Raw genomic sequence first — 25,522 nt, 5'->3', positions numbered from 1 at the left:
ATTAATCTTAATCCTACTTTACTGATATTTAAGAGGACCTAAATTAACGACTCCCGTATTTTAATTACGTGGTACGACCTGGACCGTTGATCTGTTTTTGTAAGAGGAGTGGGGCCCCGCATGACCAACGCCTTGGCGGAGGGAATCTTCTTGAGCAGCGGACATGTCTCAGCCGTCTGACATTGTGTGAACGACAAGGTATCCGGTCGGGGTCGTATACGTAACTGTATACTACGTTGTACAAAGTCTATAACGATACACTCACCCGAGGGACAGAGCAACTGCGGACACTTGGCGATAACTATTTTCCACGAAGTATATATTTTGTGACTTCGTCGAAAGTGTCGAATCGGAGCGGGTCGCCACTGAACAGTCCATTTGCGTATTGTTTTGACCCGTGAGAATTTTAGGTGAGGTCCCCCGTAGAGTGTGTACTGCACGTGACCGACATGTAGCCCGCAAACACTAAGTCGGCGGGTCGTGTACGTTAATTTGGATTGACCCACTTTGCGTGCTGGACTGCGTATAATCTCGTGATTGCGAGCTCAATGCATGTTGTAATTTTCGGATTTGGATTCTATTCACGTTTAAATTATGGTAATTCTAAGGATTATCACATTTTAACTGTTTATTATGAGGTCAGAAATTATTTTAAAATTTTTATTTAAAATTAAACATAAACAATACCTAATGAAAATTGACCGCATAATACACGATAAACAGTTAGAATGTGAGAATCTAGATTCTCACAAAGAGGATCCTCATCCGTAATTTCCGATAGTATGGTTTTGTGTTCGTCGTGAATGACTTTTTGCACTTTTTTAGTGGATAATTAATTTGGTTTTCTATTTGTATTTTTTAGGGAGTTTTAACGAAAAGTCTGCGGTACTGTTCACTTTAACGAAAAACCACATTTTTACACTAAAAAATCAATCCTAGTACTATTCACTATATCCTTTATTTTGTTCTTATCGTTAAAACTCAAACATTTTAAACCTTTTTCATTAGTTTTCCTTATTTTTTTAAGGTGGTATTGGCAGGAATATTAATTGGTTTGAAATATTTTAGAGATTTGGAGTTAATGATGGGAAGATTAAAATATTAACGATCCCAATGACATATGCAAATTAATAATCTTGGGTTGTTGATTCACATGTAAGATGAACCTAACCCTTTGAATTCTCCCAGCATTTAAAATGCGCGTAGATTAGTGCTAAAAACTTCCCTGATTGTTTGTTTAGGTTTTTTAAAATTAAATGATAGTGGTTTTATTAGAATGTTATTAAATTTGAGGGCCTTTCAAACCAAAACGATTTAAAAATAAATAATAATGCTGCAAACTTGACCAATTTCCTGGCAACCATATTATTGAATATGTAGGGCGTGATAAGTACCACACACCTTGCCATAGTAGAGACTTTGCACACAAAATCACTTACAAAGTTTGGATAGACTGCACCAAACAAAGACACATGCCCACAAGGGCAAATCTAACACGGACAACACTAGTACCTAGTGTTGGAGAACAATTCAGAAATAAACAAAAATAACATAACTAAACAGAACTTGAAATTCTAATATTTTATTTACCAAATATACTTGATATGCAGAATGAAATTATACAATAGATACATAAACTAATATAAAAATACAATGATACTAACTTGATCACAGAAGGTAGAGGCTAGCGTAAAAGCTATGTCATTCGAACAGTATTTTCGTCCCACTCTTGTGCTTGTGGTTCTACAACGTCTGCTTGACCAGGATACAACTACCAAATTCTACAACCCGCACTGGATTATAGAACTCTAGCGAATTGCTTTGTGTGTTTACTCTCTGGAAATTTTGTACGGAAGAAAAGGAGGAAGAAAAGATGATTCTCACTTGGATACTGTGATTGCAAATATATAGGCTGTTTCACACCCTTTCAAATACTTGTTCAGTGTATTTGAAAGCACACAACTCTTTCTAATAGCTGTGTCTTTTAATAAAAAAGTACAACTCTTTCTAATAGTTGTGTCTTTTAATCAAAACGTTTTTTAATTAATAAATTAATTAAAAAACTTAATCCGAAAATTAAAATTAATGAATCTGATTAATTTTAATTGTATTTAGGCTATATTATATTCAAGCCTAATCCACACAACCATAAGGCCCAAGCCTTCAATCCATTTCCAAATGGTCCAAGTTCCAATTACTAAGAAAAGGGAATAAGCCTATATAAAGGCTTGTGGAAAAATACTATTGACCAATGTGGGACAAGAGGGTCTCAAACTCCAACACCTAGAAGGCCCACATAAAAGATATGGTAAATTACATAAAACTACCTCAATTATTGGGTTAGTCACAGTTTCATACCCCATCTTTAAAAAATGTCAATGTCATACCTCATCTTACGAATTTGTTACAATTTCATATCTTCTATCAGTTTGTCTGTCAATGCTTCCTCACCTCTCTGCAACTTTCGCCCCCTCTTACACACCCATCACCCTCACAACTACCGACGGCTGAGATCAACGGCTGGAAGTACCGTGAGTGTCAGTACACCGTCGCAAAAGCCCCGCAGCCCAGAAGCCTCCCAACCTCGAACTTCCCAAATAGGTTGACCTCGCGGGCATTGGAGTCATCGCTGTTGTCGACGACGACCTCAATCTCCAACATGGCTCCTTAATTGTATGAGGGGGAGGGAGTTTTATTAAAAGTCACGAATCGTACGGATGACGACGACGGCGAAGGAGAAAGGGTGTACATGGAGAGGGTGATGGGTGTGTAGGAGGGGGAGGAGCGCCATGGGAGGGAGGTGGAGATGGAGGAAGAAAGGGTGATGGGTGTGTAGGAGGGGGTGGGAGTTGCAGAAAGGTGAGGGGGAAGCAAAAGGGATCTGGGTGTAGGTTGGGTTTTTTTTATATTTTTTTTAATATTTAATTAATTTTTTCTAGTTGGAATTGAAAGTGGATCTCGTCTCAAGCCACGTCATTATTTAACGAAAGAATTAATAGATAAATTGACGGAAAATATGAAATTGTAACAAATTCATAAGATGATGTATGACATTGGCATTTTTTAAAATGAGTTATAAAACTGTGACTGACCCAATAGTTGAGATAGTTTTATGTAATTTATCCTAAAAAATAATTAAGTCCAATCTTTTGCCAAGCCCATTCAACCGAAAACAAACTCAAAATCCTAAATCATGAGTTAAATCACCATTTGAACAATATTATTGCTAGCCCATTGTGAGACTAAGTCCACCCCTCCCCTTTAGTGTAGATAATATCGTTTGTTAAAAAAAAAATCACCATCTTCATAACAAGCGTCGTCATCAAACTACCCAGCATACAGTCAAGATACAATTGTAGAACATGGGGTTGGATCTTTAGGGGGGTTGGTCTCCAATTATCCAATGGATAGTGCTATTTTTTTGTACACATATTTTTATCTCTCACAAACCTTTGTTAATTTTTCGTCATTTATCTTCTTCAATTCATTCGATTAAATGCCTGGAAAATGAAAAGGATGTGTGGATAACATTGCCCTTATCCAATATCATAAGCAAGGTGACATTAAATTTAGAAAATAGGATAAAATTTAAGAAAAACTAATGAAAATGATTTAAAATTTAGGGGTGGTAATTTTGGGAGAATAAACTGGATTGAAAATGGGGTAAAAAAAGTAAGTGATATGGAACTTAGATCTAAGCATGACTTAACCAAATACTAAGGTCCATTTTGGTATTGTTTTTTTTTTTATCAAAAATTACTTCATTTTAAAGTTAAGTAATAAAAAAGTGTTCAGTAAAAATAAAATATACTGCTTATTTTAAAAGTAATGGCCTTCAAACAGCAGCATATAGGTTGCTTTTAAAATTTGCTTTAATAAAAAGCAGAGTTGAGCCTTTAGAATATTTTTAATTCCTGTAACAAGCTTATTAATTTTAAACAACGAAATTATTTATCTTTCTAGACATTGTTTTTCATACTTATAACACTTTTAAAAATATAGTTTATCAAATGCTCAATTGCTTTATTTTGCAGTTGATTATTCTTGAAGCATTAAATGCTCAATTACTTTATTTTGCAGTTAATTATTCTTAAAGCACAGTATAAGCAATTTATTAAAAAAGAACAACAATTCCAAACTAGCCCTAAGTCGCCAAAAGATAGAATAATATTCACCAATCACCATAATAGACTAGAAAAGAAGAAAAAAAAATGGAGGAGAGGGGAGGAGGGAAAACAGAGGTTGTTGTCCTACTTTCTTCCCTTATGACAACTTTCTCTTTTGATCATCTAGTCATTGCTTGGCATTGGTTTTTCGATTCTTATCCGTTGACTTATGTGTTAATTAAAGGCAAAATCCGAACATGTTAGAATCCTTATTAAAAGAGATTATGCGACCTGCACATGATATTAGTGATGAAAAAAAAATATTAAATACCCAAACTCAACCCGAAAAAAATCCAAAATATCAAATCTCAAAAAGTGCAGTAATCGACACAAGGGCATTTCAATCTCTCCATATCATTATTTATATAAAGAAAAAGGTTCCAACAAGATCACCATGATGGCAATTCAATATTATGCCAAAGATGTCACGGCTTAATTAGGCACTTGGAGAGTTGGAGAAAATTGTAGCATGGTTATGAAATAATCAATTCGTATGTGTAGAGACATAATAAGATCGAAATGCTCTTAAGTGATTTTGACGGATGTAACAGCAGGAACAACATTAATGTGTAAAGTACAACACGTGAGATGACATTTATCGATTTTCAACATAAAGGAACCAACATAGAAAAAGCTAGCAACTTTTTTACTCATCAACTCATTTTACGAACGTAAACGTTAAGAACCATTTGTCAACGGGCCGATGTAATTTGGGCAGGCCTTTTGTTTCTTGACCAGCAAGCGTCTGGATTTATTATTTTGGGCCATTTGATTTAACCCAGTAAAGGCCCACTTAGTTTGCTAGCTGCTACCCAAAAACCGTAACCGCTTTTGTTTTTGTTCTGTTTCTGTCTGTGAACGGAACACGTGCCCAGAGTCCCAGTAACTCTTCCCATCACATCGCTTTTGAGCGGAGTCGGAGAATATCACCACCGTCGTCGCAGACTCGAAGACGATCAAAACCCTAAAGCGTGTGCCCGAACAAGATGCCGAAAAAGATGGGTTTGAATAGCAAGGCGGAGGCCGCCAAGGCTCGGAAGAGCTCCACCGAAGCAGAGCGCAAGGAGCGCGAGGTTCGCGAGAAGGAGGAGCAGTACTGGCGCGAGGCCGAGGGCAGCAAGTCCCGCGCGGCAAAGAAGCGCGAGGAAGAAGCCGAGAAACGAGCGGAGGCCGCCGCGCGGAAAGCCGAGGCGCGCCGATTGGCGGAGCTGGAGGAGAAGGAACTCGAGAAGGCGGGGAAGAAGCCCGATAAGAAGGCCGGGCGAGTCACGATCCCGGTTCCAAAGGTGACCGAGGCCGAGCTGGCACGGCGGAAAGAGGAGGAGCAGGCGGCGTTGGAGAAGAAATCGGATGAGGTGAAGAAGAAGCAGAGCCGTACGGCAGAGGAGGAGGAGTATGAGAGGATGGTGGTTGTGGAGAATAGGAATCGGGATGATTCGATTATTGAGGCAAGGACGGTGGAGGAGGCGGTTGCGAAGATGTCGGTGGCGGAGAGCTTGCCGGTGGATCGCCACCCGGAAAGGAGGCTCAAGGCTTCGTTTAAGGTACCTTTTCTGTGTTATTGGGAGAATTTAGGGTTTGTTTGGTTAGGGGGATTGGATTGCATTGGTTTCGATTAGCTTTGAAATCTAAAATCTGATGCATTTACATAGAATTGTTGTCATTTGTATCGAATAACTGAGCTTTAGGAATTAGGACTATTACTGTACTGGCTTGAAGCTCTAGCTATTATTAGAGTAACAAATCGACTCGGCATTGAAAATATACAATACGAATGGACGCAAACGAAAGCCTTCTAGAAGACAGCTTAGTGTGTTATATGCCGCAATGATTTAACTTCGCTCAAATGGTCGTGATCAGCTACTCGAAAGTTTGGGTGTGCATTAGTGTGCTTGATTGCTTGTGTTGGCACTGAAATCTTTGCAATGTGTTAGTGGAGGACCTCTTTTAGACAGACGGGTTGCCTCTTGAGTTCTGAGCGTTTTTCATTTTCTCATGGATTACAAACGTAGATTAAAGCTATGAACTTGAACTTTTACATCATTTCTTTACACTCGTGATCTCAGTAATTTCTAGCTAGCATCCTATAAGAGGAATTCATGTTGCACAATTTATGATGTAGCAGTGCTCTGTTGGTTTTTTGTAGCGGTCTTATGAGAGAAATTCATGTGATCTTTTTGTAGACTGTCGTAGCTGTTGCGTCTCTCAAAACAATAGCTGAAGTTTTGTAGGTTTTGTTTTATTTGTTCATGCACGGATGTATCTCATATTTGATGCCTCTTGTGGAATGGCTGCTTAAATTTTTATGATTCTTGTAATTATCGTTGCTGCCCCACTTCGATAGTACAGTATTGTCAACTGCTGGTGAAATATAAAGTTAATTGTTGTCGTTTCCTGAATAATAGTAATTGTAGTGGCTATTGGTAGAAGCTAAGTCATATTCTTAGGAGCGCTAATTTCTTTAGTTAACAGCCACGGAACTTTTCCATCCATGTCTTTTTAAACTTTCATTGATAATTCAACCGTTGTTAATAACCAATTTTAACTTTTGGTGATTGCTTCTTTGATCTTATTAAATATTGACATTAGTCATTTCTTCTGTGTTTATAATGTGACAAGTTCGGGTAATAATTGTAGGCTTTTGAAGAAGCTGAGCTCCCCAGGCTGAAGGAAGAGAAACCAGGTCTTACTCACAATCAATACAAGGATATGATATGGAAGCTATGGAAGAAATCTCCGGATAATCCTCTAAATCAGGTTTAGTTTTGTCTCGGATATCACAGAGTCACAGTCATTGTTTGTGTGATAATTACTTGCATTAATCAACGTAAGTAAGTTACACACTTTATACAAAGAACCTTCAATCCAATCATAACATGGCAATGCCAACCTAATAATAATGTCTAACCCCCCCTGCCCCGTCACTAGATGCTAGGACTTACTTATGCCCTTTTCTCTGGTAAAGTAAAATTTATTGTTCCTTTACAGTGATTTGCGACTTAGGTCTTTGAATTGCAATCCTCATTCATATATTGGTTGCCCCAGTGTATAGTGTTTTGTTAAATACGTTGACGCATGGTGATGGCATTTGATATGAGTATTTAATGGGAATTTGTGTTTAGCGTATATCTGTGCTGTCAATCATCCAAGCTGGTAGATTCGTGTCACATGTTCGGATGTGTAGAGTGTTACTAATTAGTTAGTTAATCATTGGTTAGGAAATCTTTTATTTTTTGGTTGAGTGTTAGGACTTACGATATCTTTTTGTAACAATGGAGCCAGCCTAATTTCTATGTTCAAATTTGCAGCTTGCTGAGTGATCGCCTTGCATCCTCACCATGCACGGGGCATCTGAGCTTTTTCTCCTGGGCTGGTTTTCTTGATTTCATCATCCTGTCCACCGACGTACATGTGTAATTTGAAACGCATATATGGTTTCTGCTCTAATGTATGTGCTACATCCGCTTCTTGAAACATAATCTGAATAATATGCAATCTTCGCTCGATTAGCCTAATTAACTCCCTACATATTCACAGAACTTTTGTTCAGATAGAGTCTGCTGTAAAACTGGTAATTGTTATTTAACATTTTCATCTTCTTCTGTTCCGTTAAAAATCCAAAAGTAACAACCCGATTTTCGGGACATCACACCGTGGTCGAATTGTTGTGGATGATGTGTATGATCATATTTTTAGGTGGTAGTGTCTTGTATTGTAGACATGCTAGCGAAGCAGGCATATTATTGGACCCTTATCTGCTGGTTTATTGGGACCAAGCCTTTAAAGAAGCTCTCCATCTTGTCTTTTGATTTTTTTTTTTTTTTTTCACCATATCTTTCTGATTAATTCCTGTTTTGCAATTTATTTCTTGCTGCACCAACTCTTAAAACTGTTCAACTTTGCACACACAATCATACAGGAAAAAAGACAAAAAGAAAAAAGAAAACGAAAAAGAACGCTGGAAAAGGCGCAACCTTATAATACGGTTTGGTTTGGTTCGGTTTAGGTTTCCAATCCTACTCGAGTTGGTTCGATTTAGGCCGTAGACTTAGGTGGAATAAAATTGGAGAAAATTTCTTGCGGTTGAAGAGATGAAATTTTGAAAGAGTTGACGCCAAACTCAAGTGGTTTAAAATTTTCAGTATAAAACCCGAATCAAACGTAACGACCGTTATAAACAACGCTTTCCGCCTTGATTCATAATATTTGCACGTTGAAAGAGATTTCTGCATGTTCGTTTTCTCCTCTGCAGATTCCAGCTTTTTGAAGTATTGTGAAAGAGGATGCGGTCCATTCACCGCACTACAATAAAGGCTTTGCAATTATTCTGTGATTTTTAGTTGCCCACTTTTGGAGCTCTCATTTATGATTTTAAGCAAACACCTAATTACCGCGGCTATTCAATCTTAAAATTACAACAAAATCAAACAAATTCCAACCAATATTTAATTTGATGCCGTTACCGCCTAATAAATATTTGTGTTAAAAAAGTATTCATCTATTTATTTAGTAGATGATTGACACGCAGTAAATTAGTGACATGAGAGAATCTCTCGTCTGTTTAAGAATATAACGCGTGCTAATAATGCATTTTATCATCTCGTTTTTTATCCTCTGAGAGAGTACAACACCTGAACAGTTGCTAACTCCCTTTGGAAATGGTTGTATTCTGCCATTAATATCTAACCACTATTGGTAACCACTTAAACCCATCACCTACTTCAACATTATCTCAGAAAACTCAAGCCTCAAGGTGGAAGGTGCCATAACCAGAATTGAAAGCAAGCTACTCTTCGGTTGTGCAATGAAGTGGTGCTGATTTTTTGGCCCCAAATGTTGTCGTTCAGGTCCAAGAAATCGAAGAAGAGGACGATAATTGTCGGTCTGAAATCAGATAATTCAAGCAGAGAAATGCTTCTGAGATTGCTCATTGCTGTTGTAAAACACAGGGACAGTGTGATTGCTGTTCATGTTCAAGAGAACGATGATTCTTTTGATCCCAACACTTTCCACATCCATGAAGATTTCTGCAAATCCAAGCAGGTGAACTCCTTTTACTTGGGAGCTTATGGCATTGGCTTTTGGCTTTTGGCTTATGGCTTTTTCTTTGCAGGTGGATTTCCAACTAAAATTGTGCATTGCAGATTCTTACATTTCTGAATTAACCTACCAAGTCAGGATCGGCTTTGCATCAATCCTTGTACTTGGTTGCAGCCTCTCAGGGTAATGAAACTAATAGCTCCGATCTCTCTCTCTAGCAATATTGTAAACTAATCTAAATTACGAGGAGGGGGACTTGAATGAGGGTGTGGAGGGGAACTTGTCGTATCCCTGCGCCCACCCCCTCTCTCCCTGATGCAATATTCTAATCTAATCTAAATTATGAGAGATTAAAATGGTATTCTAAATTAATCTAAATTAATCTGAATTACAAGGAGGGGTTTGGAACTAAGTTGCAGGGGTAAACTGCTCTAGCCAACTTAGTTACGCATGAAAGTTCTCTCTCTCTCTCTCTCTCTCATGGATGTTAAATTGCAATGCAGGCCAAGTTTTTCAGCTATCCATACTTGCTTGAAAGGGTTACCTCCAACATGCACACTACTGGTGATGAATACCGTGGGAAGAATCCTAATGGAGGGGCAGGGGACTTGCCAACAAGGCTCTGTAAGGGCAGCAGCCCTACAATCTTCTCACTCATTTTCCTCAACCTACACTTGCCATGACCAATCAAATACCACCCGGCAGTTGCAAAAGTCCTTAACAACTCCGCCTTCCTCTACAGTGTCGTTGATGCGGCCAACGACTACTAGAAGAGCACTCTCTGCCGTAAATAAAATGGTGGAGGTCGCTGATTTGGCGTCCGAAAAACTGTTTCGAAGATTGGAAGTACTACAAGCAGAAAGTTCAAGCAGGCATTTCACGCCAAAAGAGCTTCGTGATGCAACTAACAATTTCAGCCCAGCCACAGTGATTGGAGAGGGTGGACATAGCAAGGTGTACTGCGCCAAACTTGGAAATGGTGAAGCTGCAGCTGTGAAAGTCCTCCAAACCACACGGTGCTCAACAGCGGATTTTTTTCGAGAAGTAGATTTGTTATCTGGTATGAAGCATGACAACATTGTGCAGATAATCGGGTTCTGTCGTAGTGGGGAGATGCAAGCAATTGTGTATAAACTTTTGATGGGAAGCTTGAGGCAGAATTTAAGAGAGCTAAATTGGAGTGAGAGGATGAAAGTTGCAATCGGCATGGCAAAGGCGTTGGACTACCTTCATGATTCTCACAGTCCTCCCATCATCCATAGGGATGTGAAGTCATCTAACATTCTCCTCTCCCACAATTGCGAACCGATAGTAAGTTCGATAACAATTTCTTATACTTGCAGAAAGCTAAAACTCAATTAGCTTCAATTGCTAGAACTTTCCGAGCAAGGGCTTTATCTCAATAGGTCTACATTTGTCTCTGATCACTTTGGCTTTTGATGCCAGTTATCAGATTTTGGAGCAGCAATGTTACTTCAAACTCATCAATCTCAAGCAAACACAAAGGCGCCGTTCCATGTTGTTGGGACGTTTGGATACTTAGCCCCGGAGTACATGATGTATGGAAAGGTTGATGAAAAGATAGATGTGTACTCATATGGAGTTGTGCTCCTAGAACTTATCACCGGGAAAGAAGCGATTCAAACTCACCAGGAGATTCGCGAAAGCTTAGTATTATGGGTAAGCGAAGAAATCAATAAGCTATAAAACTGATTCTGAAAAATTGTATTTTCCTTTGAATTTGTGTGCACTTGCAGGCAAGGTCCTTGCTGAGCTGTGGCATATGCGAACGTCTGATCGATCCTCACTTGATCGAACACTACAACAAGGAAGAGATGGAAATAATGATGATAGCGGCACGCCTCTGCCTTATGCACTCATCTTCTAGAAGGCCAACCATGAAAACGGTAATCCTTGTTTTCTTCTTTTTCATACAGAAAAAGAACACAAACCGAAATCTGCTACACAATAATTACCCCGAGAAGGTAACTTCTGTATCAAGTTATCAACACGGCGGATGACAAACTGCAAATGTTTTCTATTCCGCAGACCACTTTAATAAATTATGTTAAGACTCTGTTGCAAATGTATCTTGAAACGTTGTGTCAAACTGTTCGGGCTAACATGGCTCCAATTATTGTTTCCGTTTGCAGATACTGAAGTTACTTGAGAAGCCAGATAACTGGTTAAGGATGCAGAGAGAAAGAGACGAGTTTCTAAACGTAACTGAAAGAGGCAAAACAGCCCTATCTTGACAACCGATCACGATGATATAACCGTGCAGTCAGCAGCTCGAGGGGATCTGCTATTAAAAATCCGTGTACACGAAATATATATCAAAATTTTATTTTATTTTATTTTATGCAGGATGACCAACAAGAAAATTGATTCCAAATGGATTTTCCTGCTGGTCACCTAGTATCAGAAACAATAATTGGCTATTATTTGAAACAATAACTTGGATGTGCATCCAAGGATTTTCACAAGCTTCTGCAAAATAAAGCTTCTTAGATTTATATTATCACTTAAGCTTTTTGTAAATTGAGATCTGTTCACATAACTTATCAATCATTGCAATTGTTTTCGTCTAATGCGAAACAAAATTTGAAAAATTGGTGAAAATAATTTGCTTCTGGGGATACAATTGATCACTTCAAAATGGTTACTCCATTAAGCCATGGCCAACTGAGCGAAATTTATCGGGGTTACGAATTGTGGTCCACCATTGAAAAGGGTAACAGCTGCTAACTTAGAAGCAGCCTGTGTTGGATGAAATAGATCCCAGAACAAGTAGTTGTCACGATTCAAACAAAGAGTGGCATTTGGACTGCAGAAGGATTCACCGTTGAGCTTCCCAGCTCCGCAACACGCAGCTTCCACTTGTGTAAAATCTGAAAAATGAAAAGGAGATTTGTTGGTTATTAGATTGTTCCTTTTCCTTCACCATTCTAGCTGCTGAGAGCATATGAATATGTACCAAAATAAGAAGGGAAGTGATTTCCCTGCATAGCTTTGTTTATTTATAACCTTTGGATTTAATAAATCAACGGAGAATCAAGGGATATAAAGATACAAGGGTGTGCGGAAGTCTTTTTCCAATAACAACTGTCGAGTATTGACTTACTGAACGGAAGAGGGTTCCGAATGACATTTATTGTCATCTCAAATGCATTGCCAAGTGCATACTTGACGTCCTTGTATTCTGAGCTCAGCTTGGACATTAGGGCATCCAACCTTGAGTGGAAAGTTACAGCAAGATCATTTAAATCTTCCAAACACCCGCCAGAGGCGTTGTGAACCCTTTGAGATGGACAGCATCCGATTGGGGCAACGCTAATGATGCCAAACTTCCTCGCTCCAAGATCGATTAAGCCCTGCCATTTCAACACAGGGATCAGTTGAGCTACTAAAACTTGTGCATTTGATACAAGTGCTAAAGATAGAGAAACGTATTACCTTCAAGTGGTTTTCATAAGCAAGTAATAAAGAAGATAAGAATTCTTCCTTTGGTATGGAACTGTTTGAGTGGTAATATCCGAAAAGGTCATTGCTACCAACGCTGATGAAGAACAAGGACCTCTCAGTTACTCTCCTCCCCCCTTTTATGGCGGTAAGATTGCACTTGACAGTGGAAAATTGTTGTATCTGCTCTGCTAATGGGACAACATTTTTCTGACTGACGGATGAGGCATCAAACTGAGTTTTCTTTGGCATTCCATACTTCATAAGAGCCAGCTGAAACAAGAAAATTGAGAGATCTGTTACAAAAAAGTATCTTCCTCTCATATCAGGCTTATGATGATAACAACTTTTTGCAAGATAATAAGGAGCGTACCACTGATTTTTTTCCAGTTATGTCAAATAGGCCTGACCCTCCAGAAGCAAAGTTAACACCACCAAATGTCTTGTTGGAAAGATACGTAGCGTTGAGAGAGAAAAATGGCGGCGGACTTCTCTTGAGACCGAATGTCATAGCTATAGATGATCACCACAATAACAGAAATAGGTTAAGTTAATCTTTGTGATCGATACACTGCTTAGGGTTTAGGGTTTAGGATCTGTTTCGTTATTGACATGTCATCCATATATAATGATAAAGAAACGGACTTCCTGTCCAGAGAAAAACTTTATATATACTTACAAAGAAAATCAGCACTGTTGAGACCATTGCTGAACCTTCCAGTGGGTTCTGAGGAAGGAAAGTCAATGCCATTGTGGGGAAAGTCAGCCCTAGCCATGCTGGTGGGCAAGAAATTGTTTGTTCCAACATCAGCAGTTGAGTCACCAAATATGAAGATTAGTGGCGCACCTGGGTCTGCTGGACTAACAAAACCTATAGCCACACATAGAACTAGAGAAACAACAGCCCATGATATGTTTTCCATGGGAGATTAAGATCTAATGTGAAAAGGTTTAGTCGGAATCTGTGAATTTCCTTGACGACCCAGGGAAGCGCAGGCCACGTCAGTGCTAGAGCAACAAAGGAGAACAAATTTTATGTTGTTTTTTCAAGTAAGAGCTAGGTAATGGGGAATTTATATTGCATGGAATGGTTTAGAATTGTAGTCCCGGAGTGTGCACTTACAAATACAAGAGGTTAATTTAGGGGGGTTTTGCATAGTGATTACCTATTTATGGCCGGTTTGATCGTTGACGAACTTCTTCCTTTGTCAAGTATAATGATGATGATGAACTTACAAACACAAGAGGTTAACTGAAGGGGGATTTGGCACTTTCCTCACTAGCTAACTTTGCTTACGTAGCAATAGCTACTGATTCAATGCGTTCAAACACAAATACTCGCAGTGACATCTATAATAGAGGTGAGACTCATGTAGAACTGATTAAACTTGCTGCCGCCTTTCCAACTCTTTCGTACATTCGTTTCGAGTTTTATACAAAATTTGGTTGTTTATGGGAATATACTTTGTAAACACATTCTCTAACACAAACAAGGAGCTTAGTGGCCTGTTCATTTGTCCTCATTGGGCTAATTAAATACACCAATTTGCAATTAAACTTCTTCTTCCTTTTCTTTCTAAAATAAGATAGTTGTACAATATGTTTGTTCCCTTGGCTTCTCATACGCGAAGCACAAATCGATTATGAGCCAAAATAACTGACTGCATTTTGTTGCTAAACTGTATAAATGTCACAATAATAATGTGACAATCGAAAATTTTATGCTCAATAATTCCACTTTTGAATTTGATACGTATGAATCTACTTGCACACAAAAAAAAAAAAAAAAAAAAAATCGAAGTTTCCATTACCAGTGATTTACCTTAACTTTCAATCCAAGTTGTCTGATTTTGAAGCAGCAATGATGCTTCAGCAATCTCAGCAAACACAAAAGACACCATCCGATGTTGTTGGGACGTATAGATAATTAGCCTGGAGTACACGTGGTATGGCAACTGGCAAGGTTGATGGAAAGATGGATATCTACTCCTATGGAGTAGTGCTTCTATAACTTGTCACTGGGAAAGAGGCGATCCAATCTCACCAGGAGATCCGCAAAATATTGATGAAAACTGCACGCCTCTGCCTATGCATTCATCGTATAGCTAGAAGGCCAACTACGAAAACACTGACCCTTGTTTTCTACTCCTTCATGAAGGAAAAAAAAAAGAAGAAGAAAACACCTAATCTGGTATTCAATACTTTAATTCTGAGAAGATAACTTGTGTACCAAGTTATCAACACGATGCGTGAGAAACTCAAAACATTTACTTTGCAGGCAACTTTCAGATTTTAGGTTAAGAATTTGTTTCATTGATAGTTGTATACAAGTTTTCCAATGTTTCTTGAAACTTTTTTGTGCCCAATTAATTGTTCTAATTAACTGGCATGACTCACCGAATGAAGCCAAATATCAAATATTTTAATGTTTATTTTCACTTCTTGTATACAAGAAATTGTATTCTTAATTAGAAATTCATTGATCATGTCATATGATTCCTGCAAATAAAAACATGTTCATTACAGATTGGAGTTTGAAGAAGCAGAAAATTTAAAAATCTGCTTACGTAACTTGTCAATTTAATTCCAATTGTTTTCTTCTCATGGATACAGTTATCACTTCAAAATGGTTACTCTGTACCATTAAGCCATGGCCAACTGAGCAAAATTTATTGGGGTTACGAATTGTGGTCCACCATTGAAGAGGGTCACAGCTGCTAACTTAGAAGCAGCCTGTGTTGGATGATATAGATCCCAGAACAAGTAATTGTCGCGATTCAAACAAAGATTGGCATATGGACTGCAGAAGGATTCACCGTTGAGCTTCCCAGCTCCGCAACATGCAGCATCCACTTGTGTAAAATCTGAAAAATAAAGAGGAATTTGATGGTAATTAGATTGTGCGTTTTCCTTCAACTCCTAGCTGCAGGGTCTCGTTTGCTAACTGTTTGGAAGTTGGTTGGTAATAACTATTTTTAGAAGGTACAAAATGAAAACAGAAAACGAAATAGTTATTAAACGGGCCTTAAGAAAATGTACAAAATGAGAAATTACTGAACTGACAGAGTATTGACTTACTAAATGGAAGAGGATTCTGAATGACATTTATTGTCATCTCAAATGCATTCCCAAGTGCATACTTGATGTCCTTACATTCTGAGCTCAGCTTGAACATTAAGGCATCCAACCTTCCATGGAAAGCTACTGCAAGATCGTTCAAATCCTCCAAACATCCGCTGGCAGTGTTGTGAATCCTTTGAGACGGGCAGCATCCAATCGGGGCAACGCTAATGATGCCAAACTTCCTCGCTCCAAGATCAATTAAATTCTGCAATTTCAATACAGGGCTCAGCTAAACTATGAAACTTGTGCATAAGGGGCTTAGGGTAGTGCTAAACATAGAGAAAAGTATCACCTTCAAGTGGTTTTCATAAGCAAGTAATAAAGAAGTTAAGAATTCTTCCTTTGGAATGGAACTGTTTGAGTGGTAATATTCGAAAAGGTCATTGCTACCAATGCTGATGAAGAACAAAGACTTCTTAGTTACTTTCCTCCTCCCTTTTATGGCGGTAAGATTTCTCTTGACGGTAGCAAATTGTTGTATCTGCTCTGTTAATGACACAACATTTTTTTGATTGATGGATGGGGCAGCAAGCGGAGTTTTCTCTGGTGTTCCAAACTTCATTAGACTCAGCTGAAACAAGAAAATGAGAAAACTGTAAAAAAATGTTTCTTTTCCAACATCTCATGCTTACGAAGATAACAATTTTCTGAATAATGCACCGATGTTTTTCCAGTTATGTCAAGAAGGCCTGACCCTCCAGAAGCAAAGTTAACTCCACTAAACCTCTTCTTGCGAAGAGATTTAACTTTAAGAGAAAGAAAAGGTGGCGGACTTCTCCTGAGACCGAGTATCTGAGCTATGATCACCACAAGAAAAACAATGGGTTAAGTTAAGCTTAATAATCCATGCAGGGTTTAGGGTTCATTTTATTATTGACATATCATTCGATAAAGATACAGACATAGACGTTCTGTCTAGAGAATAACTGTATATACTAACCGAGAAAATCAGCACTATTGAGGCCATTGCTGAACCTTCCAGTGGGTTTTGAGGAAGGAAAGTCAATGCCATTGTGTGGAAAGTTAGCCCTAGCCGTGCTGGTGGGCAAGAAGTTATTGGTTCCAACGTCGGCCGTTGAGTCACCTAGTACGAAGATTAGTGGCGCACCTGGGTCTGATGAACTAACAACAGCTACAGCCACACAGAGGACCAGAGAAACAACAACCCATGATTTGTTTGCCATGAGAGATTTAGATATAACTAAAAGAAATAATTAAGTTAATCAAACAGTGTGTACCCAAAAAATTTAATGTTAGTGAAAGCTTCACTTTCCCTTTCCAATCAATTAAGATCGAAAGGGGAATTTATATGCATGAAAATGCTTTAGAATATGCATGCAAATGCTTTGGAGTTGTCATACTGTGTTTACCTATGGCCGGTTTGAGCATTGGCCAAATATTTAATTGCTTCGTTAAGTATTTAATAATCATGAACTTAATGTTAAATATGATGATAAGAACTATGGTGCACTACATTTCTCTCACGTGTTCGATTTTGTTTAAGTAGTAATAGTTACTAACTCAACGCTTTGAGACACAATCATATGCAACATATCTTTAATAAAAGCGAGACCCACATTATAAAATAGATTAGGGTTTTACAAGTTAATGTTTAATTACTAATCACTTTGTAAACGCATAGTACTAAACGAATTTGGTTGTTTTATTAGTGATTACTTTGTAAACACATGATACTTAAGTCCATAGTTGTCTGACACAATCAAGGAGGACAGTGGCCTGTTTATTTGTCCTCACCAATTTGCAATCAAATTTCTTTATTTTTCTTCTTTAATAATGATAAATAAACTACAATATGTTTGTTCCACTTGGCTTTTAATACATGAAGCACAGATTAATTACATGCCAAAGAATTAACTGAAAGCTTCATTTTTATTGCCAAAGTATAAATGTTACAATTTCTGTAGCAAAAGAATGTGATTAATTTATATAATTGTAATGGTTAATCAATTTTGTGTATAATCATCCTCAGCAGCTTGTTGATTAAGGTCTGGTTGTTCTGCCAGCAGCCCTACCACAAAGAAGGGCATTTCTGGGAATTGGGTACTCATCCCTAGTTGACTCCACAGGCGAGTAAACTCGTAGGTAAAATTGTTGTCCAAGGTATTGCCTCGCCCAAAACTCACTCCTCACATTCCACATACCAACATTGTCCAAAGCAATGTATATTGCAGTCCATGACTTTGGATACACCTGTCACATAATCAAAACCAAAACTTTAATCACGTGTAACACGAATTATTGTATGTGCCGGTTATATATAATATATGCTTCAAAATACAAATGAAGATTATATTGTTATATGATAGGGTTATGTTCATGCTCTACTTCCTACCTTGATTATACCACATTTAAATATTTGAAGAGTATAGCCGGAATTTAATACGATTCACTCTTATTGTTCACCCTTCTCACTTTTTGTATATCGTTGAACCAATTTTTAGCATCATTAGGGCAACTAACCTGTGTGGTACTTCTTGAAACTGCATCTCTAAGGTTGTATTCGTTCCGACTAGCTGGTGTCCATTTACCTCCATCCATTCTGAAATTCAAGTAAAAAAAATGTGAGAATTACTAATCAAATTTACCATCTTTAAACTCATTGAATTATGCAGATATATATATATATATATATATATATATATATATATATATATATTATTATTATTATTACTGTTTACTTACCCAACAACCCAGAAGGAGTAACCATCCAAGTGAAAACTTTGCACAATGTTTTCCTTGTTCTCAAACACAATCTCAACAAAAGCCCTAAAATCAGCACCCATGACTGAAGTGTCAAGGTACATGTTTTGGTGAGTGGGATAATCTGAGATGCTTCCAACCTTAAAAACTCCATCAATCTTGAAGTAATCCGCAAGCTTCAATGGTGTGTCAGCAGGGATGAAAGATACACTGTTCACTGCATATCTTTGCTTCCCACTTACTTGAGCTGCTGAGCTCTGTAGCATGATTGTTCTGCTCACATTCACAAGACCATAGTGGTAGGAGCCTTGTGGGTTTGGTCTTGGTCCACTTGCTGTCAAATTAGTCCTGAAAAATGTCCAAAATATAGATGTTAGATAGGGGCACAACAACTACAAATGAAGCATGGATCCGGACTCGGAATCCTTTTAATTAAATGACGCATTTCATTGATCCAATACTATAGATTGTCTGCTTAATGCACATCTCTAGTAGAACGGAAGATGGTAAATTGGATGTCTTGTCAAACCCAAGTGTATAAAGTGGATTAGATGCTACCTAATGGTGCGAGACTGGTGAGAGCTTTTCAATTGATACTATCGTATAGATTATTATACTACATGACTAATAGAGACGAGATTCACTTATATAAATGGATTCAACCTAGTAATGAGCTAGATATGGTAAAAGTCACATACCTAATGGAGCGGGCCTGGCTAAGAGACCAGCCAGTTTGGGTGGGGCCACCAGGAATTGGGCCGGAAACTTGACGGGCGGAGTTACCGTAGTGAAAAATTGCAGTGCTGGTGAGGACCTTGCTGGTGAAACGAGTTGACACAACAATGTAGTAGTCCTGAGGGGCCTGATCTGCTGTGACGAGCACAGAGTAGGACTGTCCCACGTGGATATCAAGTGACTCGTAAGTGGTCTGGAGAGTGTGCGTTCCTTCAACCTCAACCAGCTTCAATGTGTGTCCCTGGATTCTGAAGTTCAGAGAGTTCTGGAGCCCAACATTTGATATTCTAAGCCTGTAGGTTTTACCTGTAAGAAAATAGACAAAAAAAAAAAAAAAAGCTTAAAAAATGGAAAAATGTAAAGCAGTAAAACATTAAAAAAAAAAACAATGGACTGTAAGAGTTTAGAGGGTGTAGCAAAAATTTACCTTGTTCAAATGTGAAAGTTGTACCACTTGGTCCACGTCCATTGATTAGAACACCATCTGGGAAGGGAAGCCTGTGACCACGATCTAGAATGGCCTTTAATACCTGCAATATTAGGGTAAAAAATTTCAATAAACCACAGTTTCACCTAACCATATACGGAAATACCAACTTGCTCTTAGTTTAGTAGTATTTATATTCTCAGTATTGAAAGACGTTATAAATTTGAGTCTTCATTACCTTGTGATCAGTTTTGTACCAATCTCCAATCAGAATGGAGTAATCCCCAGCTGGTTCTGGGAATGGGACTGGGATTCTGGGCCTGCTGAGGATTTTAATGGCTCCAAAGCCACCGGCAGCTTTCTGGAAGGCAAGAGATGGGAAGTAGTAAAAGCTTCCAATTTGGTCCTTCACTTGTAGTGTGAAGGTGAAGTTCTTGCCTGGTGGGATTGGGCATGTGGTTCCATACACTCCATCTTGGTATGAGTTTCTCCTTTGTTGCACTCCATTCCTGTTTCAAATTCCCCATTTACCGATTAAGTTTCAAATCGAAATTGTTTTACTTCAAAAGTCTAGCAATTACTTAACTCATTTTACGACCAATCATGAATCTTGATCTGATCGTTAATGCATTGTAAACCCTATATGTATCTACAACTAAAATTCGTGTAAGCTTAGATCAATTTATATGCGCGCATGAACGACTAAACTTAATATTGCTACGTCAACAACTGAAATTCCATCTACAATCAATTAAAGAACTCCCAACATAGGCTAGACAAGAGGGAATTGAGTACCGTCTAATCACAAAGTGGAGAGAATTTGGAAATAGTCAATAAAAGTTTCCTTATGAGTTTGGTTTTCTTGACCAAAATTAAATAAATGCGTGTGGCTAACGGCTATAGATGTCAAATTGCAAATGCCAGCAACAAACCCCGTGTAATATTGATTATAAAATATGCATGTCATGTTGTGACTTGTCATTGTCCACCCACATGCAAGATTACGTGACAATTAATCTTACGTGACATATATAGTCGTATAAAACCCAAACCAATTAAAGAAAAATGTAGAAAAACCTATGGATAGATTTATGTATTTGAAAAAAAAAAAAAAAAAATATCTACCACACATTGTTTGGACTTTTGAATAAAAAGCTGGCGATTTGACAAAATAAATTCTGGGCATTAAAATGATCGCGACTTATGTTCATGTGCATGTTTATTGTTTAGACTCTTATCTCACTATCTTGTGATTATATTCTGAAAATTAAAATTAAAACAAAAACAAAAAATAGTAGTGTAATATTATATTTTGGGAAGAAAATTAGACTATATATCCTGTACTAATTAGAGAATAAATATTCTTGCGATTTCATAATTTAATATATCAAATTTATCAATTGCTCGAACTAGAAGATTTAGTTTCCATGAAAGTGATTGAAAATAGAGTACTCTTGAAAACATCCTTTAATCCCATTTTTAAAAAAATACTTTTCTAGCTACCAATGAATTTAAAGAAAAAAGATGACAAAATATCCGACCAAAAAAAATGATGGCAATGGTGGCCGGGAAAAAATGAAAAATAGAAAAGAAAATGTACGGTAAAGAGCTGGAAGAAAATAATCGGACCATGAAATAAGGAAAGGCTCCGGCAAGCTGTTGTGGACGTTGATAATGAGGTTGTCATTGGTTACAGAATAGATTTCCGGCCCCGGAAACTGACCATTAATAAGAATTCCCTGCAACAAAAATTTGAAGTTTATACAACAATTAGTCATATAAAAACATAAACATTTTATCAAGTTGAAAGACATGATCGAGGATCATGATCACAGCTGATCAGAGAATAAATGTTTTGAAAACCTGTTGACGAGCACCACCGAGGGGATATATGTCACCATATGTTACGTTCCAGTCGAAGTATCGGTAAGGGTCCTCGGCACTGACAAGACCCAGAACCAAAACAACAGCAGCTAGAAACTTGAGCAGCATTTGGGAGAAGGTGGTGGTGATCGAAAAGAGAAATCGAAGAAGAAACAACGGGGGGAGAAGATGAGTGCTCGAGAGCTCAGTGCAATTACAGAGAAGGTTACAGAAGAAAACACTTCAATATGGCAAGAGGTAACAGTCTACGACTTATTTAAAGAGCAAGCAAGCAAGCCAAGGTCCAAAACCTAAACGAGTGGCCATATAATTTGTCATTTTCAGTCTGCTACAGTAGAAAGCAATACAATACACACTCATAGCGGTGGAGGGCCCACATGGCAAATAACGATGTGGACCAATGGGGCTGCAACACGTATGAAAATTTGCATATTTGGGTTGGTGAATTGACTGTATTGCCCATGTCTAGTTGGGACTTGGGTGGCGCCGCGCCTTAACCGCGTAAAAGTTTTTCCTCTTGTGCAATCTGCACGGCTGGAATGAGCGGGAAAGCCCGTGAATTCTGACGCGACACACGGCATTTTCATGTGCTGAAAAATTTCTGGTCTACCAAAGAGAAAAAGGGTGTGTGTGTTGTTGGTGGGCGCAAGGAAAAGGAAATAAGTGGTGGGGAAATTAATTTATGGGAACAAGTTAATTAGGAGATTTTTTTGACTGGATTTTACGCGGAAACAAATAATTCCCTATGCTTACGGGACATTCTAATTAACTTTATTCTTATTCTTCCTAATGAGTGTTAATTTTTGGATTTTTCTTAAAAAGCATCTGACATACAACCACCGTGAAGCTTCCAATGGATGTCTTTCTAATTATTTTTTTCTTTTGGGTTTGGATGATAGCTGTTTTGAAATTGGAAGACAGATATGAAATTGAATGTTGCAATCCAATATATTAATGATTCTTTTTCTTTCCTTGCTTGATATACTGCATTCACTTTTTTACTTGGAAAAAGTAGGATTGTTTTTTTTTATTTTTTATTATTATTATTTTTTTTTATTATTATTTTTTTTTTTTTATAAGTTAAGGTTCCTTAATTAAGGAGTAGTCCAAGGTTCCATATTGCATTCACAGTTGATATACTGCATTCACATCTTTTATAATCACATATAAGTTTTTTTTTTGTTTTTTTTTTTTGAAGTGGTGTGCTGCGTTAAATCCAACACGTGGGGGTTAACATATTCTAATATTGGAGTACTGGGGGAGTAGTCTGACATGTGAACAATACATATTGAGTGACATTAGAGTGTGTGAGGCGTTAGGCTCAACATGTGGTGTTAACATGCTTTAATGTTATTAAACAATGAAAAGTTCTACCATAAAATTAAACACCCCTCTTTGTTTATGTCAATCGAATTGATAAATCAAACAAAAGCAACTATCAAAACTAAACATATGTGTAGTTCAACTTCAAAATTTAATCACATGCAAATTCCTTAATCATGGACACAAGAATCACATTTCATAGTCTTAACATTTTTACTTTTTATATGAAGAAAATTGTAATTTATGTAAACCAACCTACATCAATCTATAACCTCAAAGAGAAAGATGATCACAGAAAGAGAGAGAGATTCTTGAGATTTCTTAGAGAGGAAGAAATAAATATTTCATTCACACTAACTGACTTCCTTCTTACAAACTTAGTTTTTTATACAAGTGTAAATCTTAACAACTATAACAGCTTACAAGATAAGTTATCTTTGTAACTGCCTATGTAATCTATTGACAAGAGGCAATCTCTCAGACATTGATCCAATACTCCTAACATCCCCCTCAAGCTCAGTAGTTGAAAACTGAAGCTTGTGATTGAAACAATGCTTCTGGAACAATGATGCAAAAAGACCATTGGTCAAAATATCAACAAACTGGTCATTAGAAGTAATAACTTAAACTTGCAGAAGTTTCTTAGCTATCCTCTCATGAACAAAGTGAGCAACAATCTCTATATGCTTTGTTCTTTGATGCAGAATCAAATTACAAGTGAGAGCAATAGCTGACATATTATCACAGAAAAGTGTTGGTGGTTAAAAAACTGGATTTTGCTTAAATTTGAGAAGATGTTTAATCCAATCGAGCTCAACAATAGTAAAAGACAAAGCTTGATACTATGCCTCTGTAGAAGACCTAGAAACAGTTTGTTGTTTCTTGGAGGATCACGAAATCAGATTAGAGCCTAAAAACATCCCAATGTTGATCTTCGATCATTAGGGTCACCAGCCCAATCAACATCACTAAAGGCTCTGAGATCTAAATCCTCTTTAACATAATGAATACCACAACCCTGAGTCCTTTTGAGATACCTAAGAATGCGTTTCATTGCAATATAATGAGATTCCATGGGAGACTACATGAATTGATACACCTGATGAACTGCAAAAACGATATCAGGCCGGGTAAAGGTGAGATATTGCAGTGCCCCAACCAGACTTCGATATAGTGCTGGATTATTAAAAGGTACCCCATCATCCTTTAACAATCTATTATATGGTAAACAAGGTGTAGCACAAGGCTTAGTAGATAACATCTCAAACTTTGTAAGAAACTCAGTGACATATTTGTTCTGAGATAGAAAAATACCATTTGTTTTGTGAACAATCTGAATTCCCAAGAAATAGTGTAACAAGCATAAATCTTTGATGTCAAATTCCTATGTGAGAGCAGTGAAGACCTTAGAAATTGCAGCATCATTACTTCCAGTGATGATTATATCATCAACATACAAAAGAAGAATCACAATTGACTAGCTAATAGTTTTAACAAACAGTGAAGTATCAGAATATGTCGTTTGAAATCCCAATGAAAGAAAGAATATTGTGAACCTATCATTCCATGCCCGATGGGCTTGTTGACCATATAATGATTTTGGTAACCTACACACATAATCTGAATGCTTATTGTCAACAAAACCTGGAGGTTGTGCCATATAAACCTCTTCATGAAGAATGCCATGTAAGAAGACATTTTTTACATCTAGTTGCCTTAAAGACCGCCCATAATTTTCAGCTAAGGCTAGAACTAATCTCACTGTGGTTGGTTTAACAACTACGCTAAAAGTCTCACCATAGTCCACCCTTCTTCTTGATTGAACCCCTTGGCAACCAACCTTGCCTTATATCTCTCAATGGTGCCATCTACATTCTTCTTAATATTAAAAACCCATTTACACCCTACCAGATTCTTTTTATCAGGAAATGGAACCAATGACCAAGTGCCTTGAGAATAAAGTGCTGCCAATTATTCTTTCATAATTGCAGTCCAAACAGAAGACTTTAAAGCTAATTTGTAGGTTGCAGGTTCAACCTTAGTGAGATCAACACCACCATGTTCATGAATTGCAAATAACAATGCAATTTTCTTAGAAATACCACTTTTGGACCTGGTTTGCATTGGGTGCAAATTAAGTGGGGGAATGGATAACACCACTTGCAAACTCTTAGGATGGAAATCAGGAACCATAAGGACATGAGAGGATGAGGACCGTGTTGATGGAGTGATGGGGTGTTCTTCTGTTGCACTCTGAGAATCTGATGCAGATATAAGCACATGAATTGAACTTGGCATAAGAGCAGGATTTGGCACAGGTGCAGGACTAGGTATAGAGTGCACATTTTGGTGATGTTGGGGAATTACTATAACATTTTGATAATCGGGAACAACTACTATTGGTGAAGATACTGAGACTTTGGTAGGAGGGTTGGAATGAGACACTTAAAGAATTAAATCAAAATAAGGGAATTCTGACTCATCAAATAGGACATGCCTAGAATTATAAATCCTTCTATGTAAGACTTCATAACAAATATAACCTTTGAACTTAGATGCATAACCCAGAAAAACACATTTTGTAGTCCTAAGTGGCAATTTGCAACTGTTATATGGTCTAAGCAATGGGAAACAAGAAGAA

At 37.6% G+C, this 25,522-nt stretch overlaps 5 protein-coding genes across 5 annotated transcripts; 2 read left to right on the top strand and 3 right to left on the bottom strand.

Annotated features, from left to right (window-relative positions):
- The first annotated feature begins 5,026 nt into the window (after positions 1–5,026).
- On the top strand, positions 5,027–7,773 carry LOC137725905 (uncharacterized). Its single transcript, XM_068464744.1, has 3 exons — positions 5,027–5,710; positions 6,804–6,923; positions 7,475–7,773. Exons 1-3 carry the CDS (start codon positions 5,153–5,155, stop codon positions 7,484–7,486), a joined length of 690 nt encoding a protein of 229 aa, XP_068320845.1. The 5' UTR covers positions 5,027–5,152; the 3' UTR covers positions 7,487–7,773.
- Positions 7,774–8,864: 1,091 nt separating this feature from the next.
- On the top strand, positions 8,865–11,502 carry LOC137727120 (PTI1-like tyrosine-protein kinase 1). The gene is made up of 6 exons (XM_068466055.1): positions 8,865–9,209; positions 9,280–9,389; positions 9,710–10,517; positions 10,653–10,886; positions 10,964–11,113; positions 11,360–11,502. The coding sequence occupies exons 1-6, from the start codon at positions 9,000–9,002 to the stop codon at positions 11,459–11,461; spliced, it is 1,614 nt and encodes a 537-aa protein (XP_068322156.1). The 5' UTR covers positions 8,865–8,999; the 3' UTR covers positions 11,462–11,502.
- A 374-nt stretch (positions 11,503–11,876) lies between these two features.
- Positions 11,877–13,591, bottom strand: LOC137724410 (GDSL esterase/lipase At5g55050-like). The gene is made up of 5 exons (XM_068463153.1): positions 13,348–13,591; positions 13,042–13,181; positions 12,663–12,941; positions 12,331–12,580; positions 11,877–12,097 (listed from the first exon to the last, which is right to left on the bottom strand). The coding sequence occupies exons 1-5, from the start codon at positions 13,589–13,591 to the stop codon at positions 11,877–11,879; spliced, it is 1,134 nt and encodes a 377-aa protein (XP_068319254.1).
- Positions 13,592–15,311: 1,720 nt separating this feature from the next.
- On the bottom strand, positions 15,312–16,975 carry LOC137724426 (GDSL esterase/lipase At5g55050-like). Its single transcript, XM_068463168.1, has 5 exons — positions 16,732–16,975; positions 16,452–16,588; positions 16,084–16,362; positions 15,747–15,996; positions 15,312–15,532 (listed from the first exon to the last, which is right to left on the bottom strand). Exons 1-5 carry the CDS (start codon positions 16,973–16,975, stop codon positions 15,312–15,314), a joined length of 1,131 nt encoding a protein of 376 aa, XP_068319269.1.
- Positions 16,976–17,662: 687 nt separating this feature from the next.
- LOC137725679 (L-ascorbate oxidase homolog) lies at positions 17,663–21,770 on the bottom strand. The gene is made up of 8 exons (XM_068464449.1): positions 21,538–21,770; positions 21,304–21,413; positions 19,913–20,183; positions 19,675–19,777; positions 19,211–19,553; positions 18,495–18,860; positions 18,273–18,351; positions 17,663–18,002 (listed from the first exon to the last, which is right to left on the bottom strand). The coding sequence occupies exons 1-8, from the start codon at positions 21,664–21,666 to the stop codon at positions 17,793–17,795; spliced, it is 1,611 nt and encodes a 536-aa protein (XP_068320550.1). The 5' UTR covers positions 21,667–21,770; the 3' UTR covers positions 17,663–17,792.
- Positions 21,771–25,522: the final 3,752 nt, after the last annotated feature.

The sequence above is a fragment of the Pyrus communis genome, chromosome 2 (genome assembly GCF_963583255.1).
Source record: "Pyrus communis chromosome 2, drPyrComm1.1, whole genome shotgun sequence".
In the NCBI taxonomy this organism is placed as follows: domain Eukaryota; kingdom Viridiplantae; phylum Streptophyta; class Magnoliopsida; order Rosales; family Rosaceae; genus Pyrus; species Pyrus communis.
This window is presented reverse-complemented; position numbering and strand designations above follow the sequence as displayed.